Source organism: Corapipo altera, unplaced genomic scaffold, assembly GCF_003945725.1.
Source record: "Corapipo altera isolate COAL_440 unplaced genomic scaffold, ASM394572v1 110, whole genome shotgun sequence".
Lineage (NCBI taxonomy): Eukaryota > Metazoa > Chordata > Aves > Passeriformes > Pipridae > Corapipo > Corapipo altera.
Window position 1 is genome coordinate 1,795,665 of NW_020884960.1, and position 19,064 is coordinate 1,814,728.

A 19,064-nucleotide genomic window follows, 5' to 3' on the forward strand; every position below is an offset into this window, starting at 1 on the left:
TCCTTTTTCTTTTTTTTTTCCAATTTAATCCTTTATTGCACCACGCAAACTGGCCATAAAAGAATGTTTTTTGCATCTTTTCTCAAAAGGAAAGGATCCTCATCTTTTACCCTGTGAACATCAAAGAGGGGAGGGAGGGGAGCCACAGCACAGCCTGCAGAGGTGGTGGAGCCTAGCAGGGGGGAGCTGCCCCAAGGCCAACTCCTGCACCAGGGTGATATGGAGCGGGATCTGGTGACCTCAGGGTGTTGTGCCCACCAGCACACAGGTCCCTGGGGAATGCACACATGTGTGTGAGGCTTGGCTTGGCAAGGATGAGCAATGGAGGGGCAATGGACATTCCAAAAAGCACATCTCCAAGAGGACATTCCCAAGACAGGGATCTCTGCTGGCAGGCCTCTGGGCTGGCTGCTGGACAGGGTCATCTTGGCTTCCCGTAGTGGAACTTCTCCATTGCAGGAGCTGGGATGTGCCACCGGTGCTCAGAGCAGCTCTTCTCTCTGTCGTTCCCACTGATGAAGATACCATTCCAGGGTGTCCATGACAGACACGTCCTCTCTGGGCTCAGCTGAGCACCCTCTGGGCAGAGGGTGATGGTGTGACCTAGCCCTGCATCTCAGGAGGGCACAGAGCTATGGTGGGGAAATCCCATGGGAGCCACATTCCAGACCAGCAGCAGGCTTGCATGCAAACAGAGAGATTTGGTCCCCAAAATTCAAAAGGTGACCTTGGGCTCTGCTGTGGTGGTGGTGAGCCACAGGGAGAGCAGGGGCAGCCCAGAAGGGCTTCCAGAGACCTTGCCAAGCCTGATGGCCATGGCATGGTGAGAGTTCCACCTGGTGCCTCCTTGGTCATCACCTTTGCTTGGACACACCTTCCATTGTCATGGGAACAGTGATGTGCTGAGCTTCTGCTCAGATTTCCTATCTAGTTAGACACCAAAGAAACCACTGGTGGTGCCTCATGGTGGTCTAAGGTCCCCAGGGCTGTCACCCACACCTGCCCCCACAGCTGCTGTCCCAAGGCCTGGCCCTGTACCCTGCTCACAGACACCAGTAACCCGCCGGGGCTCAGCAATAGGATTCAGCCAGGGGGAAAGAGCCTGTGCAGTGCCTTGTGGAGTGTCCCTGGGTGGGTGTCCCTGAATGGGAGTCCCTAGGTTGGAGTCCCGAGGTGGGTATCCCGAGGTGAGGGTGTTCCCAGGTGGGTGTCCCTGTGTTAGGTGTCCCTAGGTGGGTATCCCTGCATGGATGTCCCTGGGTGGATGTCCCAGGTGGCTCCAGGTGGATGCCCGTGTGCAGGTGTCCCCAGGTGGGTGTCCCCGGGTGGGTGTCCCCGGGGGGTGCCCCTGTGCGGGTGCAGCTCCGTGTGGGGGTTCCGCAGGGCCGGGCGGGTGTGGGGTCTCCGAGACTCCCTCTCTCCCTCCCCGCTCCCGCCGGGGGCTGTGTCCGAGAGCGGGGGCCGAGCCCCATCCTCGCCGCGGGGCCGTGCGGGCAGGGGTCTGCCGGCGCCAGGTACCGGCTGGGGCTCGGAGGGGCGGGAGGACCCCGGTGCCCGGTGACAGCCGGGGGCGGGCGGGCCGGGGCCGGGGGCGGGGGGCCCGGCGAGTTCCTGCCTCCTCGGGAACAAAGGGAACTCTGTCTCGGCATCTGTCACCGCCGCCCACCCAAAACTTTCCGCCGCGCCCGGCCGCCCGGCCGCCGCCGCGGGACGGCCCCGCACCGGCCCCGGCACCGAGAGCCCGGCGCGGCCCATGCGAGCGCCCAGGCGGCGGCGCGGGGGTGAGGCAAAGATGGATCCCGGGGGGCGCGGGGGGAGCGGGGCGGCCCCGCGCCTTTGTGCGGGACGGAACGGGACGGGCCGCGCCGCCGCCTCGCAAAGTTTGCGGGAGCCGCGGGCGGGGCGTCCCGCCCGCCCCGCGCCCGCTGTAACTTGGCCGGCGGAGTTTGCCCGGCCGGGGGTGCCCGGGGCCGGCGGTGGAGTGCGGGGTGTGAGGCCGCGGCCACTTTGCAGCTCCTCTGTCCCCCCGCGCCCGGGGGGGGCCGCGGCTGCCGCTCCCCCGCTTTGTGTCGGCGCCGCGGTACCTGTTGCGGCCGGAGGGGCTGCGGGGCCCGGCCCGACCCGCCGAGCCCCCGCACCGCAGCCCGAGCCGAGCCGAGCCCCCGGCCCGTGACAGCCGCCCCCGCCTCCATCCCCGCCACACAATGACCCCGCGTGGTTCCTCTCCCACTCTCCAGCTTCGGCCTCTTTCTCCTGCTGAGATTGTTTTTATTTTTAACTTCCCCTCTTCACCACTCCCCCTCCCCCACTTTATTTGTTTTTTTGCCCCCTGCGGTGCCCCCCGAATCCCGAGTGCCCCCCGAACCCTGAGCGCCCCGGAGCCCCACGCTGAGCTCCCCCGCATCCCGGGGCTCTGGTCGGTGCCGCTGTTGTCCCCCGGAGCCTGTCGCTTGCCCCCCCCGGGGGTCTCTGCCTCTGGTTTCCCCCCCCCCCGGCGGGGCACAGAGGGGGTGAGACCCCTCCGTTGGAGGGGGTGGGGGATCGGTTGGAACTCTCTCCTCCCTCCCCTGGCCGGACACTGCCTGATGCTCCCTTTGGCTCCCTCTTGCCAGGCTTTAGCCAGGAGGGACCCGCGGGCAGCTCCACCATGTCGGACAGTGACCCGGGGGAGGAAGACGGCGCCACGTCCCCTGACCCCCTGCAGTCCAAGAGGAAGAGAAGGGGCAACCTGCCCAAGGAGTCTGTGAAGATCCTGCGGGACTGGCTGTACGAGCACCGTTTCAACGCCTACCCCTCGGAGCAGGAGAAGCTCAGCCTCTCAGGGCAGACCAGCCTCTCTGTGCTGCAGGTAGGAGCCAGCCCCCACCTGCTGGGGACACTGCTGGGAACAGTGCTGGGGCCACTGTCATGCTGCATGGTACAGGAGAACACCACCAAGGCTCCCAAAGGACTTGGCACGCCGGGACCACTTGCCTCTGAAGGGCAGCGAGGAGGCAAGGGAGGGGATGTTGGGGAAGCAAAACCAACCTGTATGACAGGTGTCTCTTTTGGGGAGACGTCTGAACCCCGGGGGACCAGCTTTATGGCAGTGCTGCAACACAGAATTTTGGCTGACCGGAAGATGGAGTGAGAACTGGAGTGGGGACAGGCTGAACAATACCTTATTGTTAGTAAAAGCTGCACAGGTAGGAGGGTTTTGGGGGGTGCTATTTTATGCTGTTCCCCTGGACACACCCAGCAGAGGCCAGGGTGACCACCCCCTGCGAACAGAGCTGGGCAGGGGACAGTCCTGAGGCTGGGCATGGCCAGGAGTTGGACTTGATGAGCCTCATGGGTTCCTTCCAACTCAGCATGTTCTATGATTTTAACCATCCCAGGAGGGAGAGGCTGGGCTGGGCTTTGAGCTCAGGTGCACTGTTAAGTACTGGCTGGCTCACCTGGCCCCAGTTAGAGTGGGAGCATGTGCATCCCCAGTTGTATTAAGGGGAGCCCAGGTGGGGACTCCTCCCCAGGAGTTCCTTTGTCCTGCTCCTGGCTGATATTCTCCTTGTGGCACCATGATGGATGCCCAGGCAGGAGCCCTGGCCAGCCCTGGGGGTGAGTAGTGCTTGTCCTTCCTGCTCTGGTGTGCTCCCTGCTTGTGGTTAGAGTGTCTGGGAGAGTTGCCTGCAGCTGCCTGTCCCTGTGCTCCATGCACAGCCCTGTGTGCCCCGAGCCCTGTTCTCCCTCTCCCAGCCTGGCAGGGGGGAAATGAACGGGGGCTTTGCTCAGTTCTGTGGTTCTAGGGATACAATGGGGTGCAGGGGAGCAGGCAAGGGCCAGTGGGTTTGTAGCTGGACTCCTCTCCTGGAGCTTCCTCTGCACCTCTGGCTCCTGTCCCTGTGGCTCAGCACGGTCCTAGTCAGCCAGCCCGGACATGGGAGTGCAGGCAGGGCTGTCTGCTTTCCCTTTTCCTGGCCAGCAAGGCAAACTTGCTTATTAATTTTAATGTATTTCTGTAAGTGCTGGCTGTGCCACAGGTGTGTATCAGGCAGCTGCTCCCAGGAGAGGCTGGAGCTCCTGGGAGGGCTCGAGGCAGAGTGATGGCGGAGCAGCAGTGGGTTTGCAGCTGTAAGAATCTGGGCTTGTCCTATCCCAGGCAGGTATGGCGGTGCCTGGCACACGGTGTTACCCCAGGGCTTGTGGCAGTGGGATTGGCACTGTCTGTGCCCTGAGCCCCGTGGGACCCAAGAGGGGGTTGGCACATGTGTGGGCTTATGCTGAAGTGTGGCCTTGCCATGTGCTGGCTACTGTTTGCCCCCGTGGACCACCACAGCCAGCATGTGCCCCTGAGGGGGCTGTCCTGTACCCCTGGGCAAAGGGTCCCAGCCTGGTGACATTCCTAGGGCCAGCTGAGGACTGACACTGGGATTTCTGTCCATTTGAGGGGATGCAGTGGGATGCCGTGGGGAAGCTCCATCTGCTGTTGGGCTGAAGGAGTGGGACACCCCATGGTGTGGCTGTGGGGTTCAATCTGTTGGTGCTGATCTGACCTCTCCAAGAGCCCCTGGAGCACAGGGCTCTGCTGCAGCCGCTGGCCAATCCCCCCGGGTCTTTCTTTGTGCATCCCCCTGCCTGCTCCATTGGCCTGGGGAGCTGGAGCCAGGCACTGGCAGACAGGGAGCAGGGAGACTGGGAAGCCATGTGCCTCCTTTGAAGAAAATTGGGAGGTAAGAAAGTGGCACCTGCTCCCAATGAGGCTTCCCAGATAGCAGCTTTCCAAGCCTGTGCCCTGCTGTGGGGATGGATGGGCTTTTCCTCCATGTGGAGGGAGGGGATGCTGCTCTTGCAGTGGTAGGAGAACAGACACTGCTTAAAGGGACGGGGTGGTGTGGGCTGGTGGGATGGCTGTGGTTAAAAAGGGATGGCTGTGGTTAAAAAAACAATAAGCTGCTTCAAAGCGGGAGCATAAGCCAGCTCCTGGGTGGGTGACACCATGTGATGACACCAGTGGTTGTGTGTGCCCATCTCTGTGCTGTGTTACCCAATGAGAATTGAATGCTGGAAGGAGCATGGTGGGGGAGACAGGCAGGGTTTTAGAGAGTTCTCAGCACTGTGGAGTTGGTCAGGTTTTTTGTTGGCAGTGCAGCCCTCTGGTTGGGGATCACAGTGGTGGATGTTCATGGGATCATAGGATCATGTCACGGGAACTCAGCTAAGGCTTGCAAGGGAGGAAGTTTGGAAGGAGAAAGGAAGTGAGACTGGTGCATTTGAGAGTTTTAATGCCAAATATTGTCTTAAGGACAGAAAAAGGACAACTGAAATCTTGCTGTGATTGAAGCTGTGGCAAGTTCTCTCTCCTTGAGGGAAATATTTCCCATAGCTGTTGAGTTAGGAAAGATCAAACATTTTTCCCCCTGATTTATTCTATTCTAACTGTTTTCTAGGAAGAAGGCAGTTATTTTAATGTAGTGTTTTATATAAAGATATTGAAACAATCCATGACTGAGGCTGAATTCATGGCAGCTAGGTTCTGAAGAGCTACCAGAGGTGCAGTCTCTGCGGTGTGCAAATGTTTGGAAGAACCTTTGCCGTGAGCTGTGCCCCTGCTTGTGGGCAGGAGGCACGGGAAGGTATCTGTGCAGCCACTGTCCCGGCCCCGTTAGAGGGTGGGGGGCTGCAGCTCCATCAGCTGATGGTTTCTGGGGTTTCCATCCATGCAGCCTCAGTGTTCCTGTCCAGGTCGGCAGCATGTTGACACTGGCATCAGCATGGAAACAGTTGGGCGTGCCAAGCTCCTGGATGGGTCACCTGGAGAAGGTAGAACTGTACCCAGCCTGGGACTGCTCTGTGCAGTACCAAGTCCTCTGGCTGGGGCGATGGCAGGAGCTGTGCCCGCTTCACCTGTCTGAACCTGGGCACAGGCAGGGGCCAGGACTCTGGGGCTGTGCAGTGGGGTCAGCACTGAGCCCATCCTTCCCTGGGGGGCAGCTCTGCTCAGGAACCACTGCAGCTCCTGTGGCTCCCTGCAGTCGTGCTGTGGCTTGTGGGGTAGCTGGGCCCCAAGGCTACTCAGTCTGTGCTCACTCTGTGTGCTGCAATGGAGAGAAGGTGCCAGCAGTGCCGTGGGGGCACAGTCCCTGCAGGGTGGGCTGGCAGGGCTTGAGGGGAGCGTTGCACCACGGGCAGCCGGTACAGGGGTGCAGGGAGGAAGGGGCTGCCTAGGCTGGCGGTGCCAGGCAGGAAGCAGCTGGTGTTCGGGTTTCCGTGGGTGCCAGCAGTAGTTCTGCCTCTTTGGAGCCCCACGGGAAGGAGGTGCCGAGCTGGGGGGGGACCTGTGGTAGGTGGAGTGTGTGGGTGCTGTTTGCTGGATCTGGGGGAGCTGCTTCTGGCTTGACTTGGGGCTGCAACCCTCCAGCCAGCGCTGTGTCCGTGTGGCAGCCCCAGGCTGACCCCACTGTGTTCCTCTCTCCTCCCAGATCTGCAACTGGTTCATCAATGCCCGGAGGCGGCTGCTCCCGGACATGCTGCGCAAGGATGGGAAGGACCCCAACCAGTTCACCATCTCCCGCCGGGGGGGCAAAGCTGGTGACGTGGCCCTGCCGCGGGGGGCTGGCTCCGGGGTGCTGGTGGTTCCTCCCGTGGGGGCCTCCAAGGTGCTGTCGATGTCGGTGTGCCCACAGGTACTGTGCCACCCGGCCCAGGCGCTGGCGGTGGTGAACACCCACAGCCCCGAGTGGGAGAAGCCTCCTGGGCCACGAGCAGAGCTGGACCCTGTCCCCAAAGCACCAGTGGGTGCCACCAGCAGCACCCTGACCCTGCTAGCGCGGGCTGAGGCTGCCAGCCCCACCCCCGGACTCTTCAACACGCCACCGCCCACACCCCCTGAGCTCTTCGGTGACGACTTCAGCAGCTTCCAGCTGCTGGTGGAGGTTGCTCTGCAGAAGGCGGCTGAGCTGGAGCGGCAGCGGCAGAGTGGGCAGCTGGCCCTGTCTCCCCACACTGAGCCCCCAGGAGCCTCCAAATAACCCCCAGGCCGGGTTCCACAGGGCGCCCTTCCCTGGGGGTGCCTGACTCTCCCAGCCTCGTGCACCTCTGACCAGCCCATCCCAGAAGTGGACTCTGGCCTCCTGGGGGGCTCTGATCTCTCTTGTCAGCCAAGGGGGGGAGAAGAAGGACTGTCCCATCACACCATCCTCCTGCTGGGAGATGTGCTGACTGCTGAGGGTGGTGCCCCGGGTGACAGTTGTGACCAGACCTTTGCAGCAGTGCTGACCTGTCCCTGCCACACTGCTGGAGCCGTCACTATGGAGCTCCCCTGGAAAACCTGCTGAGTTCTTCCTCTCTCCTGCAAACAAGGGTCCAACCAGCACCATTTTTTCAGGAAGAGAAAGAGAGAACCTATTTTTTTAAGTGTTGGTATCTATTTTAAGGACTATGGATGAAAAGCTTTTTTGTCTATCAAATCTCTGATCCCTTCCCTCCTTTTTTTTTTTCCTTTTGTTTTGGGGGGCTCTTTCTGGTTCCTGGTCCTGACCAGGAGCCCTGCCTTGCCCAGGGAAGGGCAAAGTACAGATGAACTGGAAACCTGGAGTCTCTGGTATTTTATCACATGGGAAAAATGGGACCCTCTTCTTCCATTTTAGGGTGTTCTGGATGCTGTCAGTAGAAGTCTCTGTGGTGCTGTTTAGCAAGTTTTGTTGAAACATTTTCCCTTTAATTGTGATTTATTATGTGATTATTATTTTTTTTTCATCTGTAAGCATTTCCACAACTTCCCCCATGTTTCCCTTGAGTTCCTGCTGAATGTGTGCACGTTGTGTCCAGAGCAGCAAGTGCATTGCCGAGCCTGCAAGGTGCTGACAGCAGGCTGAGGAAAGCTGAGACTGGGAATTTTATACCAACTTCTTTTTCTTTTCTTTTTTTTTTTTTTTTTTTTTTAGCCTTTGGAAAGGGGCATTTTGTGGGCATGGCCAGTGCATTTGGTGAGTGCAGCCCAGGGCTCCTGCGAGACCTCATAGCCAAGTGCTGATGAGCTGCACTGGGAAGGCTGAGGATGGATTTGCTGCTCCCTGTCCCCTCCCTCCTGTTCTCGCTCTCTGAGTGTGGCTGTGCCGTGCTGGGGACCTCTAGTGACAAATTGGTGTCTGTTGGGAGCTGCTGGGCCCCCCCACCCTGGCCTGGGGTGGTTTTTCGGGCTCTGGGGCAGCTCTTGGCTGGGCATCTCTTGTTGTCCCTGGGTGCTGTGCTGGTCCCAGGGCCCAGGCATTGCTGGTTCCCTTAAGATGTAAGTTAATAGTGCTGTGTATGCACTGTGCTACCTGTCCCGAGAAGCACTAATCACAGGTAATTAGCCTGATGAGTTGCATGACTGGAGCTGAAAAGGGCTGCAGGACCTGGTGCTATGCAGTGTCTGGAGCCAGCAGTGTTGGGGGAGCAGCACTGGGGGTGATGGAGCTGAAAGGGAAAAGCACTGATTTCAGGGACTGGTGTTCCCACCCCCCCTTTCTTCAGAAAGAAGGTGCCAGGGAGAGGGGATCCCCAGTGCTGGTGGGGGCTGTTGAAAGGCTTCCCAAGGTGTGTCACCTTGGCAGCAGCTGGGATGGCTCTGGCTCCAGCACTGGGCAGAGGGCTCATGTCAGGTGAGTGGTGCCCATTGTGTGCCTGTGGCCATCCCTTTCCTCACCACCAGCCTTTGCCCTCTCTCTCTTTTCTGGGGAAAGCCCTGAATTTTGACTCCCTCCCTTGTTTCACCCCCCTGCAGCCCTGTCCCTCCACCCAAGGAGGGAGAGGCTTTTCGGCCTCTTCCCCCTGATCTTGCCCCAGTCAAACCAAAATGGTTTCCTTCCCCCAGGGCTGTGCCTGTGCCAGGGGCTAGTGCTGCTGCTGTGGGATGGACCAGGAAGAGCAGTGAGGGCAGGGATTATTGGAATGAAATTATGGAGGAAAAAAAACCCTACTGTAAATATCTTTTTCTTTGTTTTTCTGTTGTCAAATAAAAGGTTTTTAGTTTTGGTTGTTTTTTTTTAAAATACGAGTTGTGCGTCAGACTGGACTGTGCCATTTGTGAGTGCCTCACTTGATCCTCCCCCACCACCAGCTCTGCCCACACATGCTGACACTCAGCCAAAGGAGCTTTGGAGCCAGAACACTGATGGGGTGGGAATATGGGGCCAGTGCCTGGCACAGCTCTGTGCCCATCCCACTGTCGTTTGGACTCATGTATATGCTCACTTCCCATAGGGTCTGATCCCAGTGTTGGGAGCCAGGAAGCATTTGGCAGCAGCAGAAGTTGGTGTGTTTGTGTCTTCCCTCCTCCTGGTTGGCAGGGACAGGGAAGCCAGCACAGCTCTGGGGGCAGGAGCCTTGGGAGGGGTGTGGGGGTCTCGCAGAGCAGCAGCTCCCACCAGCTTTGCCACAGCAGGCAGGGAACGGACCAAAGGTTTACACTGCTGCCACAAGTCAGAGATCCTGAGCTGGAAGGGCTCCTTGAGTCCAACTCCTGGCCCTGCACAGACACCCCAACAATCCCACCCTGTCCCTCAGAGTGTTATCCAAACCCTCCTGGAGCTCTGGCAGCCTTGGGGCTGTGCCCACTGCCCTGGGGAGCCTGTTCAGTGACCAACCACCCTCTGGGGGAAGAACCTTGTACTGAGAGCCAACCTCACCCTGCCCTGACACAGCTCCAGCTGTTGCCTTGGGTCCTGTTCTCTATGTCAGGGCTGTGACATGCTGGCAGCACAGGCACTGCTGCAAGGGGGGCTCAGGGTGCCCCAGGGGTCACTAGCCCTGCACACACAGGGCTGCAGTCCATGCCAGCTCCCTGCCATGGTGGGGGTGCCAGCCCCAGCCCCTTGCAGCCCCCTCACCCCTTCCTGGGCTGTATGGCGACCCCCAGAGCTCTGGGTGGGGGTTGGGCAGGGATGGAGGCACCAGGCCTCCAGCCAGGCCTCACTCCTGCAGCTCCAGGGAAACCCCTGGGCCACCACGGTGTCAGGAATAGCACCAGGATGTCCCCCACCTTCCATGGGCCACTGGTGCTTTGTGCTTGTGGTGAGGGTTGTGGAATGGGGCATGTTCCCATGGGGAATGGGGGGTTGGAGCCGGGACTCAGCCAGGGCAGGGTCTGCAGCCCACCTCAGAGGTCTGCAAAGTGACAGATGGTCATAGCTGGGGGAACCACAGCTGGTGGCCCCCAGCTCTGCTGCCCCTCCTGTGGCCTCAAGCAGCACCTCAAGGCTCCTGAGCTGCACAGAGGTGCCTTTGCCACCCATCAGGCCCTGGGGACCTGCAGACAGGACAGGCAGAGCCTCGGGGAGCTGCACCCACCACCATGGGGAAGGGACCACTGGCCCCAACAGGGGTCAGGACACAGTGCTGTGGGCGATGGGGCCCGGCTGGCACTGAGTGGCGTTCCAGGGGAGAAGGGCACTGGTCTGACCTATCCCACCCTCAATACCTTCCAGGGCAGCAGCTGGGACCGGTGATGGCAGGAGGGGCGCTGCTCTGTCCCAGCCCTGGGCACACTCAACAGCCTTGTTAATGCCACACTTTTCTACTTAAAAGAATGATCAAACGGTTTGCAGTGGGAGGGACTTTAAAGACGATTCAGTCCCACCCCCTGCCATGGGCAGAGACACCTTCCACTAGACCGGGTTGCTCCAAGCCCCATCCAACCTGGCCTTGGACACTTCCAGGGATCCAGGGGCAGCCACAGCTTCTCTGGGCAACCTGTGCCAGGGCCTCCCCACCCTCATATTGTGACATTTCTTCCCAATATCCCACCTCACCCTGCCCTCTGGCGCTGGGAAGCCATTCTCCCTTGTCCTGTCCCTCCAGGCCCTTGTCCCAAGTTCCTCTCCAGCCACCTTGGAGCCCTTTAGGCACTGGAAGGAGCTGTAAGGTTTCCTGGAACCTGCTCTCCTCCAGGCTCGACACCCCCAGCTCTCCCAGCCTTTCACAGCTCTTACATCACTGCCAACACTGCCCCAAAAATACCCACGGGTGGGTCAGGCCCCGGGCCCCCCTCCCTGGCAGCTGCACTCCCATTGCTGAGGCTGTGCCTCGAAGCAGCAGGGACCCCCCCTAAGGTCCCCGAGCCCCGCACGTGTGGCCGGGGCAGCACAAACCCACCCGGCTCCTCTTGCGGGGATCACCCGGGAGCGTGTCCCGGAATGGCCTCCCGGGGAGGCGCCAGCCCGGCTCCCGAGCCCCGGTTTGACGGGGGGGACCGGGGACACCCGAGCAGAATGTGCGGGGCCGGTGCCGCGGGGCCCACGTGCATTCACAGCAAAAGAGGCGCTACGGGAGAGCCCCGGGGAACAGCCGCTGTGTCAGCGGCTCCTGGGCCGGGAAAGCCCGGGGTTGCAGCGCCGGCCGGGGCACGGACCGGGATAGGGACCGGGGACGGGGCGGGCACCCCCGGGGACAAGGACCGAGCAGGGAGAGGGCAGACCCCGGAACACAGACTGAGTCTCCCCCCACTCCCCCCGGACCCTCCCCCGCCCGGGGCCCTCGGGGGCGGGGCTGGCTTTTTCCTGCAACTACGTATGTGTTGTGATTGGTTGGCAGGACCAGTCGCCCCGCCCACGGGTTATTCCCGGAAGTATGTTTGACACAAGGCCACACCCCCGTGTCCGCTGAAGGCGGCCATTTTGTTTCGCCCGCCATCTTATGATAGGGCGCAGCCATTTTGTGAAACGTCATGCCGCTCTGTGATTGGCTGGCAGCCATCTCGTGACACTAGGGTGCCCACGTGATCTCAGGCAGCCCTGTGATCGGCTGCGTACTCCCTCTGGCCTCAGATAAGGATTATATACGTGATAGTGGAATTGTCATTTAAGGGCGTGTTTAAATACATGTAAGACTTTTTTTGTTTATGTGTTATGCACCTATTTATATATGTAACACTTTATCCCTGTATTTGTATGTGTATATGTACGTACTGCATATATATGTAATTTAATATAGTTATGTAATTAACATATGTAAGTGCATTTATGAAGTTGTAGGGATTAGGTAATTTTAATATCTTTAATATATTTTAATATAAATTACATCATACTGTATAATAATATAGGGGTTCCCTGGTGGTCTAGTGGTTGGGATGTGGTGCTCTCACCGCTGCAGCACGGGTTCGATTCCCGGTCAGGGAACTTCTCTGGGCAGATGGAGCTTGTCAGCCCTGTAAGGCCATCCATCTAAGAGAAGGTCACTCTAAACAAACCTATGTCCTGAGGACCTTGCTGCCACCGTCCAAGCTCCCCAGGACCTCGCTGCCACCATCCAAGCTCCCTTGTCCCCGTCAGATGAACCTTGGGATTAAAGGGTGGGCTCAGTTCAGTGCACACCGTGTCTCACCTAAAAAATCCACTGCACAGGCTCAAAGGGTAAAGACCTTTTCCAAATCTTTGTTCGCGAAGACTGGCCATGATGATGATGGTATAATAATATATAAACACATAAATATTATTTATATTTATTATTATGCAACTAATATAAGTCATATCTATAACACACAGGTACCACACAGGTGAGCAGGTAAAGCCCGGCGGGGGGCACTCTGCCAGCCCATCACACCCAGCGTGACCACAGAGGGCACGAACACGTGGGCCCTGTGAGGCTGCGCAGGGGGCAGGACCCCACCCCGCCCCACCCACCCCACCCCAAGGAACAGCCTCTTGCCCCCCTGCCCTGGGATGTGGCCCTTCCACAGATCAGACCAGGGGCAGTTCTGGTTGTTTTAGGGTAAATAACCCACTCTCTGCACTCCTGGGAGCTCTTCTCTCTGAGGGGCAGCAAACAAACAAGTCAGGTGGGCACAGCTCCCCCGAGCTCCCAACCCACTGCCCACCTAGCGACCCAGCCCGGGGCTGTGACTGTCAATGAACAATCTGGGGGCTGGGCTGGTGCTCACTGACCCTGGAAAGGGGCAGCTCTCAAGGACAGCTCCCAGCAGCAGCCTCAGCCACTTTGGGAAGAGTAAATAAAACAAAAATTTAAAAAGTTAAAAAAAAAAAAAAATCATATTTCCCTGGTATTCCCTAAAAGAGCATCTTTGCAACCCTCCCAAAAACCTGACAGCACAAGACAACAGTGTTTCTACCCACACAGAATCATTAAGGTTATAAAAGGCCTGCAAGATAAGAGTCTAGCCTTTAACCAAATCCCCCTGTGCTCACTAACCCCTCTCCCCAGGTGCCACCTGGGAACACCTTGGGGACACATCCAGGGATGGTGACTCCAGCATTGCCCTGGGCAGCCCATGCCCGGGCCTGACCACCCTTTCCATGAAGAAGTTTTCCCCGCTATCCAACCTCCTCTGGCACAACTTGAAGCTGTTTCCTCTTGTCCTATCCTTTGTTCTGTGAGAAGAGCCTGACCCCCACCTCAACTCGATGTTGAATTTGAATCACATCACGGCCAACCTCTGATGGGAATCCAGCCCCATGTTTCAGAGTTTAGGGTTGTGGGTAAAAACATCTCATGGACAACCAGGACAGCACACAACGCTCAGACAGCATTCAGGATTTCACTTTTATTTAATTTTTGCCTTCTGGATCACCAACACTCTCACTGAAACCTCTGGGATTCCACCTCCACCCCCATGACAGTAGCATACAATCTCCCAACTTGTTCAAACATGTGAAGAAAAAAAAAATCCCCAGCAAGATCCCTCAGGATGGGACAAAAACCTTTAGTGGGAGGGGGTGGCAAAGAATCACATAGTGGCAGCTCTGGCTCCGAGAAGCCAGAAAAGGAGACTTACAAAGGGAAAAACGGGCTAAAAAATATTTAGCAATCCTTCCTCTACCCAGAGAGCAGGGAGATAAGGAAAAAATAGTCATCTGCTTACACACAGGGTATATATTTTTACACACACTTTTACACACATCTAGATATAGTACATGTAAAAATATATGCTATACATCAGCCCACCCTCACCCAGGTGTGTCCCACCTGCATGGTGTGCATGGGCAGGTATACGTGTGTAGGAATTACTATACAGGTACTACTAAGTGTATATGTGCATATGTACACATCGTACAGGCCGGTGGCCGCCCCTGCCCCCCTCTCTGTACACACAGATCACCCACCCCAGCACCAGGATGCTCCCCTGCCCTTCCCCGGCCCCACCCACTCAAACAGGTCCCTCAGTGCAGCAGCTTCTTTCTCAACAAGCAATTCAAGGGAGGTAACTTGGGAAAGGGATGAGAAGAAAAATCGAAGTGATGTGGTTCGTGCTCTGTGGTCCTTCAGCTCTGCTCCTATGCCTGGAGGAAGGTCCAGCTCTCAGGATCAGTTGCTCACTGTCCCTTCCCCCTTTGCCAGGTTATTGCACGTTTGCTTCTGGGCTGCATTTCAACCCCTCTGTACATTCTACAGGCCCCAGCATCTTCTCCCTCCCATAAACAGAGGATACAACCCCCTGCCCCCAGTCCTTGCCCACCCCAATATCCCATCCCAAGGAAAACAAACCCCGAGGAAGGCTGCTGGCTGGCAGAGTGCAGCAGGAGTACACACTAATGGGTGTTCTCTGCAGGAAGGGGGGTTTGGAACACGGGAACTGAAACCATGCAAAGGGTGGGAAAAAGGGAGCAGGGGGAAGGAAAAATAAAGGATGAGAAGGGCAAAACAGATCTAAGGAGGAGAAAGAATACAGCATGGCAAGTGCTCAAGGCTTCATGTTTTCTTGTCCTCTTCTTGTAAACAAGCTAATAATTTTCATGAGATAGAACAAGTAAAAAGACTGAAGTTCCAGGTCGAGGGGCTGGAGTTCCCAGGAGTCTGTCCAGTCCACTCAGCGACATCACAGCCAGGGAGAAAACGAGGGGCATTTTTTTTTTTTTTTTTTTTTTTTTGTTAAAATCTTCATTACTTAAAGCTGAGAGAAAAAAGCCAACTCAGGAGCCCTTTTCAAGGATGGCTCATTGTCTCTAGACTGAATAAATCACACTAGTTTCAAGAGAACCTTTTTTTTCCTTTTTAATGACTTATAAAACCCACCCGGTGCCGTGCTCCGCCCGTAGCTCAGAGGCGGGTCTGTGCCTCAGGGACGTAGATCTCGATGCTGTCGGCGCTCTCCGTGGCCGAGTTCTGCCGCACCGACGCCGCGCGCTTGGCTGCCATCAGCCGTTTCCGCGCCTCCTGCCGCTGCTTGTCCGAGTCGGAGCCTTTGTCACGGTTCAGCTGCGATTTGGACTTGGCCGGCTTCTTTGGCACTGGAGGGGGTGGTTTCTTCTCTTCCTTTAGGGAGACAGTAAGGAAACCCCCAAATCTAAAATAAACATGCACAGACGCCTGCTCTAACCTGGTGGGGACTTAAGGTGTGAGGAACTGAGCAGTGAGATCCAGTGTCAGGGGAGAGAAGCAGGAGCAGCTCTTGAGCAAAACACACCTCAAAACCAGCTGCTCCAGTTCCTAGAGATGTGCCATTTTGCATTTCACAGACTCGTAAAATGTCTTTGAGTTAGAAAGGACCTACGAGACTCATGGAATCACAGAATGGTTTGGGCTGGAACATCATCCAGTTTCAACTCCCTGCCATGGGCAGGGATACCTTCCACTAGACCATGTTCCTCCAAGCCCCGTCCAACCTGGCCTTGAACACTTCCATGGACGAGGAGTCCACAACCCAGAGGTTGATGATCCACAGACAGGATCATCGAGTCCGACTCCTGGCCCTGCACAGACACCTCAACAATCCCACCATGTCCCTGAGAGTGCTGTCCAGACGCTCCTGGAGCTCTGGCAGCCTTGGGGCTGTGCCCACTGCCCTGGGGAGCCTGTTCAGTGCCCGACCACCTTCTGGGGGAAGAACCTTTTCCTGATATCCAACCTAAACCTCCCTCGACACAGCTCCATGCAGCTTCCATGGTACAGGGGCCTTCTGAGGTGGCCTGGAGTTCAGAGGTTGTGTCTGGCCGAGCTGGAGGTCAGAGCACAGCACAGGCGGCATGAAAACATGACTTGATCTGGAACTGCAAAATTTTAATATGCTGCCCTGCCCTGAGCCACAGTCCTTCTACCCTTACCTGCAGAGCCAGGGACACCACCTCTTCTGCATTTTAAAAAGGTTCCAGTTGTTTTCTACACTACTCAGGTACTAGGAATAGTTAAACCCATTCACCCACTGCTGGGAACACTGGAGGCCCCTGCAGCACTGCTCACCACTCTGGGCTCTCTCCATCCCAACAGCTTTTCCCCTTGTACAAAACTGTTCCCAATATTACTCAAGAAGAATGGCTTCAGTACCTTGCAAGGCTGTGAGACTATACAAGTGCCAGATGACAGAAGCCCTTGAGAGCATCTGTCTGCAGACAGAAAGAGATACCCAAAATTGTCTGCAAGGTGCTCTGGCCACTCTCCAGTGCCCCACACTCACCTTTCTCTCTGGCGTCTCTGCCAATTGCCAGCTATTTGCTTTCAGGTGGTACAGCTCATCAAACTTCATGCTGATGTCTTCAATGGACAACTGAAGGAGATCCCAAAATCCAGCCAAATCCTGGGCTGTGGGTCTGGGATTGGCATTAGGGTTCTAGAAGGGAAAGCATTAAAAAAACCCCTTTGAGAACGAACGTACCTTCCTACAAGCAGAGCAGCCTGCAACCATATTTTACCTTTTACCCTTTCACGCCTGCCTGCAACCAAAACCATCAAGAACTCACAGGAGACACCAGCCCTGAGCATGCAGACACCCAAAGTCATCATTTACAGCCCAAACCATTTCTGCCAAGCTCAGGAAGCAGAGGTACTGACTGCACTTCTACAGCAGCCTGAAGAATAGCCCTGAGATAGACACTCTCTGCTGGCACTAATCCCACAGCAGGAACTCCCACCTGAAGGTCCCCAGCATGGGAATCAAAGCCAGAACACAGAGATCCTGATTTCAGGGTGGGAAATAATGGAAGTGGACACACCACAACACAAACACAGCTCTGATGCCTAAAGAATTGACATGCAGATGTACAGCACTCCAAGGAGCCAAACAGAGCTTTCATGAGCAAAATTACTTTGCTCCATTCCCCCCCAAAACAATGTGAAAGCACCAGTACTTCTCAGGCTAGGGTAAAAAAATTTTAAGTAGCTTAAATTTCTTCCAGGAACAGGATTTTCCCAGTTCCCAGACAGCTGAACTGCCATCGTCAGCCCTGGAAAGCCTGGGATCACACTGGAGCAACTCAGCACAAAGCTCTGCTGACAGCCTGGCAGCCTGTGGTGCTGCTGCTCAGCTGTGATCAGCCAGAGATCAGCAGGCAAATGCTCAGCACTTTACCCTCTCCTTCTCACATTTCTCTGGGATTATTTTACATGTAAAGGGGAATTCACCTCTGAGAAAGTTGGCAAAATCCATAAAGCTCGAGGGGAAAACAAAACCACAGATTCCATCAATCCACATTAGCCCTGTTCAGCTCTGAACAAGGGTAAACCCCTACACTCCCTTTGCAGAAATCGATTCCTAGTGCCGTGTGACCAGTGTGACAGTCCTGTCGGGACAGTTTTACCAACCACATCATCTACACACAAAGGAAGCATGTCTGGTCAAGAGTAGGCTTTCCAAACAGTCCCTCCTCTTCAGCCAAACCTCAGCAGTTCACCCCAAAACGCCCTTGAGAAGCAGCAGGTTAAGCCAGCCCTCACCCACCGTGGCATTGACCTGAGGCTACAGCTGCACTGGCCTTGTTTTCAGTGACAGCAGCCTGTTAATATCTCACCATGTTCCTGTAGTGCTGCTGAAGCAGATATATTCCCTCTCAGAAACCAGAAGAGACAAATCCAGACTCACCAAGTTTTGTTCACAGAGGCCATGGAATTGCTGGAACTTCTGTGACATTAGTAATTGTGCACTGCCCACTGCACTCAGGACTTTTCCTAAGACTGCGGGTGAGGAAAAAAGAAAAAGACTTCAGTTGAACGGAGTATTAATTGCAGCAATAAACTCCAGTGTTTCTGAAGCAAAGAAACACTCAAGTTATTAGAAAAACAGTTTCAGAGATCTTCAGGCACTAACTGCTCTCAGGGAGAGGTGATGTTTTGAAACTACATTTGTCTTTACCATCTGTTAGTGCTCCTTCTGGTAGGCCAAAAGTAGACCAGGCTGAGGACATTACAACACCCAAGATGGCAGAAAGTTCTTTAAACTGCCCTCAGCCCCTCAGGAGCCACCAGCACCACCTGTGAGTAGGTCTGCTGGCACCTCCTCACAGATCACATCCTGCTCTTCCACCCCTGCATGAGGTGAACGTGGCAAAGGGCAGGAGACCTGTCTGCAACCTCCGTGTACCAGCAGGGATTAACACACTGAGGACAGGACTTCTGACACCCAGGACTTCATGCTCCTCTTAACAGGTTTTCCAAGCAGCCTTTGGGCATGGCAACATTCCTCTGCTCATACAGAGCAAATACACTGTTTGGGTTCTTCCCTTCCAAAGGCAGGTTCAGAGCCTCCCCCACTCCCAGGCCTGCAGCTCCATCACTAGCTGGGACCACCTGAGCCCCACTCTCCCCCTGCTCTGCTGCTGCACCTGAGCTAGCTCAGAGTGTTTGGAAATCTTAGTGGGACAAGCGTGTGCTAGGCTCACTCACACCCACTAAGGGTTTGGTTACAGGATCTACCAGCAGATTGTTCTTAGAGGTCACAGCTCACACGAGTCTTGGTGTGTTTCCTTGTCAGAGCACTCCTGCCACAGGTCAAACCAGGTCACCCCGAGGCAGGGAGATCCCTGGCAAGGCCCGTACCCTTGGCAGCCAGGGCAGCACTACAGGGCAATCGGATTAGGCATTAGCTCCCCGGGCCCCAGCAGCGACAGTGAGCTAAAACTGAGCCTCACCTTTGTTTCACCTTTCTCAGGTATTAAAAACATAAAAACCGGACTCCATACAAAGATCCTGCCCTCTGCAACCCTGTCACCCACTCCTGTCACTCTACATGCACCATAGGCATGATTTCCACTGCAAAAAGCCCACAGTTTGTCAACTCATTTGAAAATAATGAAACAAGCCCAACTGGGACTGAACCCAATAATATCAAGTGGCCTTGTGTTCCCTGTGCATATGCTTTTGGTGTATTCAGCACAAATTCAGCA

At 56.2% G+C, this 19,064-nt stretch overlaps 2 protein-coding genes across 9 annotated transcripts in view; one reads left to right on the forward strand and one right to left on the reverse strand.

Moving 5' to 3' along the window:
* The first annotated feature begins 1,705 nt into the window (after window positions 1–1,705).
* TGIF2 (TGFB induced factor homeobox 2) lies at window positions 1,706–8,924 on the forward strand. Its single transcript, XM_027664042.1, has 3 exons — window positions 1,706–1,781; window positions 2,613–2,848; window positions 6,459–8,924. Exons 1-3 carry the CDS (start codon window positions 1,754–1,756, stop codon window positions 7,005–7,007), a joined length of 813 nt encoding a protein of 270 aa, XP_027519843.1. The 5' UTR covers window positions 1,706–1,753; the 3' UTR covers window positions 7,008–8,924.
* Window positions 8,925–13,501: 4,577 nt separating this feature from the next.
* Window positions 13,502–19,064, reverse strand: part of DLGAP4 (DLG associated protein 4) — a 73,790-nt gene continuing 68,227 nt past the window's right edge. For all 8 annotated transcript variants that reach the window (XM_027664069.1, XM_027664067.1, XM_027664066.1 and 5 more), the window contains 3 exons: window positions 17,765–17,856; window positions 16,364–16,516; window positions 13,502–15,225 (listed from right to left, as the gene is read on the reverse strand). In XM_027664069.1, coding sequence (XP_027519870.1) covers window positions 15,010–15,225; window positions 16,364–16,516; window positions 17,765–17,856 — 461 coding nt within the window. In that variant the 3' untranslated portion in view covers window positions 13,502–15,009. The remainder of the gene's footprint in view (window positions 15,226–16,363; window positions 16,517–17,764; window positions 17,857–19,064) is intronic.